Below are 5,202 nucleotides of genomic sequence, written 5' to 3'. Positions count from 1 at the left end.
GTCTACTGTCGGAAAAGTAGGTTGCCACCCGGGCGGCAACCTACTTAGTGAGGTTGCTGCCCGGGCAGGAACCTGCTTAGTGAGGTTGCTGCCCGGACAGCAAGCTCATTTTCCAACCGACAAGCTATTTTTTTATTGAAATTTTTAATTTGGTACAAGAAAAGTAGGTTGTCGGCCGAAAAAGTAGCTCGTCGCCCGAGCGGCAACCTACTTTTCCGACAACCGACTATTTTTTTACTCCCTCCGTCCCATTATTTAAGGGACGTTACTGTTCGGCACGGAGATTAAGAAAATAAAATTAGGGAATTAAATTGTGTAGTCCTCACGTTTAAGATTATGGTTAGGGATTGTTTATTAACAATATTTTGTAATTAACATCAAACGGAAATTAAATAATTTCAGATTTTCTTATCTCCGGCACCGGCGCCGCTAACTTTTCTTCGTCTCTGGCGCAGACGACTTTCCTTCCCCTTCGTCGATTCACTTCGTCTTTCCATCCTAACCCTCTCCAACAACGACACACATACACAGGAACAACAACAGAGCAAACCATATCAAACCCCCAAATCTACAGGCCCTAATTTCATTCCCAATGGTCGGCTTCTTGTTGTAGCGAGCAAGTTGCGCCGCTCCTGCGCAAGCTTCTCGAGATCCCGGCAACAGCGGCAGCGTGAAGTCGCTGTTGTTCGTCCGGCAGGATGAGAGAGTGAGAGAGAGGGAGGCAAGGGCTAGATCGCAACGGAAAAAATTGGGGATCTAGGGCTCTGCATGTGAGAGATTTTTCGTCGACTAAAGGCGGTGATCTAGAGCTCTTCGACGGAGAGATAGAGTTGAGGCGGCGCTAGGTGGAGATGGAGGGGAAGACAACTCTAAACTCAAAGGCGATGGAGGCAAGGAATCGCGCCGCCGTTCTTGAGACCCGTGACGGCGTGGGTGGTGCATGGGAGGTGAGGGCAGTGGAGGCGACAACGTATGTGGAGCAGGCGACGCGGGTTGACGGCGGACAGATTTGGGGGGTGCGAGGGCGTGGATGCGGCAGATCGACGACGATGGTGGGCGAGAACTTTGAAGAGAGAAGGGAGGCGGATGATGGGCGAGAAGAGAGGCCGTTGAGCAGGCGGTAGGCGGCGCTAGGGTTTAGAGATGGAGGGATGAAGAAGAAGGAAATTTAGAGATGGAGAGGCGGACCGCAGAAGTATCGAGAGAGAGAGATGCAAAATAGTTAAGGATGATTTTATTTAGGCAGTTAATTAGGGATTAAATAAGCTTTAAGTGACACCTTACTATTTTCCAAAATAAAAATGTGTTATGTAGGTTGGGACATCCCAAAATAGAATACATGTCATGAACAATAGGACGAAGTGAGTATCTTGCCAGTACACTGATTAAGACATGAATGGTAATTTACGTATTTTAGACACAAGAATCAAGATCAAGTTTTTATAATAAATGGGCATTTTTAATTTTTGACTTAATAAAATTGGCATAAATTTTTCTGCCTCTTTTTAAAAACACTACTTATTCCATATTTTAATACCACGACGGTGAGGCTGGATAGAATTGAATATTAATTTGTGATAGTGGGCTAACTTTGAACAATCTGTAAGATTCCTCGAAAGACCCCAATTAAAATACGATCTGATTGTTCTTGATAGTCATAGTGTTTGATTTGAAGAAGACGATACCGATGGAAGAGGAAATCAAGAATGTAAGTTGTGTTTGGTTAGCGGTGATTGGGGCCTTCTGTTATTGCCGTTTGGTTTCTTCAAGATTGTCCATCCCTAAATGGAGGCTCATCTCCATCGCTCCCGTGCTCTGCCTCTTGGCGGTTGCGCCGCTCTGTATACGCTCCTCCGCCTTCATCACGGCCCTCACCGCTTTCTTCATAACCTGGCTCGCCACTTTCAAGCTACTCCTCTTCGCCTTCGATTTGGGCCCTCTCGCCTCCAATCCCCCCAAATCCCTCCCGGTTTTCGTCGCCCTCGCCGCTCTCCCCTTCCGGCTGAAGCCGCCCGCCACCGCCAAGAAGTCCAAGAAACTGCCTCTCAATTTGGCCACCGAAATCCCAATTTCAGCGGTGCTGATATCCGCCTTGTTCGAGTACAAAGAGAAAATGCATCCGTTTTTGGTGCTGGTTGCATACTGCTGCTTGGTGTTCCTGATGATCGAGATTCTGGTGGAGATGTCGAGCAAATTGGTGCGGGCGGTGGTGGGGATGGAGCTGGAGCCGCCCTCCGACGAGCCCTACCTCTCGGCGTCGCTGCAGGAGTTCTGGGGTAGGCGCTGGAACCTCACGGTCAACAGCATACTGCGCGAGGCGGTGTTCGGCCCGGTGCGGCGGGCGACTGCCGGCGCGGTGGGCGGAGAAACGGCGGCTCTGATGGGGGTGTTGGCGTCCTTCGTTGTGTCGGGCCTTATGCACGAGCTGCTGTTCTGGTACGTGGCTCCGGGCACGCCGCCTTCGTGGGAGATGACCATGTTTTTCGTGCTCCACGGCGTTTGCGTGGTGGCGGAGATCGGAATAAAGAAGCGGTTGGGGAAGAGGAAATGGCGGTTGCCATGGTTCGTGACGGGGCCGCTCACGGTTTGTTTTGTGATGGGGACGAGTTTCTGGCTCTTTTTCCCGCCGGTGATGAGGACTGGTGCGGACGTCAGAGTGATCGAGGAACTACGATTTGCAGGGGAGCTTTTCATCGCTAAGATCAAGGAACTATGGTTGCATTCCTGCAACAAATTTACTTGATTTATGTCTTACAATTGGATTTTTCGTCAGCTCAATAAACTCATTAACTACTGAATTTTTTAGTTTGTTAATACATTGAATGAAACCATTGCTTTGGGTAATTGTCCGTCTACTTATCGCTGCTACTTTTCCTTTGTTTTTGGATGATGTGTTTATTTTGGAGGATAAGTATTACTCCATCCGTTCCATTTCAATAGCCTCATTTTCCCTTTCAGATAAAAAAATTGTACTTCCACACCACTTTACTAAAAGAAGTGAGCCTATTAGAGTGGGATGAAGGGAGTAATAGATAAAAGTAATAAGTTTAAATTTTTATTTATTTCGATGAATTGAAATTTCAAAATATTTTATATTTTTAGATTATGTTAATTATTTAAGTTAATTTTGATTAATTATATTTCATTGGAAAGATGTGATTGAAGAAATTAAATTTTAATAATATACATCTGATCATAAATATCCTAGTAAAGCATGTGGTTCAATTCTATGCAGAGAAAATAACATCGAAGGTTTGAGACAACATCACTTGAATCAATAGAGAACCACTACTAGGGAAATAACATCCAATGTTTCAGACAACATTATTGGAATCAATAGAGAATCACTATGTGTGTGTTGGTCAAGTGGTGAGGGGTTAATGTCTAAGGCTAAAGATTTTGAGTTCGAGTCCCCTGTGGCTCGTGGTAACACTGCACTTTTAGAATTCATGTATTCATTCTTTCCATTAAGAGTGTAGTATTTTCGGTAGACACGAATTTTAAGAAAATAAGTGGTAGAAAATAAGTGGTTGTGGTTGAATTGAATGTGAACCTATATAGAAAAGAATAGTTGTAGTTAAAGGAAGATAATGAGGTCATGTTTCAAAAAGGAAAGTGGTACACCCTTGGTAGACGCCCAATCAGATAATTGTGATACATTCTTGGTGGACAGAGAGAGTAATTAATAAAGACATCTTATTGTAGCCAAAATCATATAAAAATAAATAAAAATTAGCCATATGGATAAAATTATGAAAATAATAATATTTCTGACAAATTCAGCCCCCTAAACATAAATCCTGGATCCTCCCCTGAGTGGAGAGGAAGGGGCACCAACAAGCAGAGAGAAGAGGTGATACACCGACTAGGATCGAGGGAGAAGAGAGTGCATGGCGAGAAGAGAAAGAGGGATGCGGCAACAGACTGTGGCAGCAACAGTTGCATTGGATGGTGGTATCAAAAAGAGGGATGTTATAGCAATAACGATGATTAGGGTTTGAGGAAGGGGCCGACAAATGTACACAGATTTGAGGAGGAGGGAGGCGCAAGACGAGGATAGAGAGGCATGCGGCAGCGGGCAGTGGCGACGGCTGACGACAACGGTGGCAGCGGGAAGGGGAGGGAGGGGAGATGGTAGCGGTGGAGATTAAGGTTTGGGGGAGGGGAGCACCACATGTGGTTGTATTTTTTTTGTGTTTTATTTTTTAATAATCATTAAGAGCAAATCTAAAAAAAAAAAAAAATCATTAAGAGCATATTTATAATAATAGAAAATTAGTATATTCAAATTTTTTTATCATCATATATATTATTCCCTTATACCAAATGAGATTGTAGATTAATCCATTAACTGCAATTAATAAAATCAATCGCAAAATTAAAGTTAACATGATTGCTAGAGAGATAGACATAGAATAGGTGGCCCGTCGCTTGAAATGATGTTGACATATATAATGTCACGAACTTTACAGATAATTTTGATTCTTAACATGTCTTTTAAATTGATTGCACATATAGTGTCATCAAATTTAGTATTCCCACCATCTCATACAAACATGAACAAATGAAAATGATACGGGTCTTAAGAAATATTAATTAAAATTTTTTATAAGTGGAAAATGAGTCTCACCTTACAAAGTGTTGTGAGAGTAATGAGTTTTTTTTTTTTTTTTTTTTTGATCGGGCAAAGTCATGTTAGATGTTAGTAGTTAGTTCCCCATCCACTCCAAGAACCACCTTATCTCTCCATTCACCAAATCCACCTTATATCTCCAATCTCCAATTCGCTCCCAAGAGGGATCGAACCCGGGTCACTTCACTTAAGTGAGGACCTGGTGGCCAGTGGGCTAAGCCCCCTGGTAATGAGTTAATTGAGGAAAAGTACTGGTGGGCTATGATGCTTTTTTTTTGTGAATCTATACTATATTAAAATTGGAGTTTTCAATTTCAAATTGATTTCAAATTAATTTCAAAATTAAGTGGTAATTTTGTAGTTAGAATAAAATTGAAGGTTTATTTATAAGCTACACATCTTTTTTTTTCTTTTTTTTTCTTTAACTTCTTATTTTTCTATTTTATTTCTTTTTTAAAATTGTGAAATTCGATTAATTATAAAATATTTGATATGCATATCAAATTAAAGATCATCATAAGAGCTTTAATTTGATATATGTTATGTAAATATTGGATTTAAAATATAAA

The 5,202-nt window shown here is 42.0% G+C and overlaps 1 protein-coding gene across 1 annotated transcript; it reads left to right on the top strand.

The window, feature by feature from the left end:
* The first annotated feature begins 1,300 nt into the window (after positions 1-1,300).
* Positions 1,301-2,844, top strand: LOC130986230 (probable long-chain-alcohol O-fatty-acyltransferase 5). Its single transcript, XM_057909570.1, has one exon. It carries the CDS (start codon positions 1,688-1,690, stop codon positions 2,741-2,743), a length of 1,056 nt encoding a protein of 351 aa, XP_057765553.1. The 5' UTR covers positions 1,301-1,687; the 3' UTR covers positions 2,744-2,844.
* The last annotated feature ends 2,358 nt before the right edge of the window (positions 2,845-5,202 follow it).

The sequence above is a fragment of the Salvia miltiorrhiza genome, chromosome 5 (genome assembly GCF_028751815.1).
Source record: "Salvia miltiorrhiza cultivar Shanhuang (shh) chromosome 5, IMPLAD_Smil_shh, whole genome shotgun sequence".
Lineage (NCBI taxonomy): Eukaryota > Viridiplantae > Streptophyta > Magnoliopsida > Lamiales > Lamiaceae > Salvia > Salvia miltiorrhiza.
This window is presented reverse-complemented; position numbering and strand designations above follow the sequence as displayed.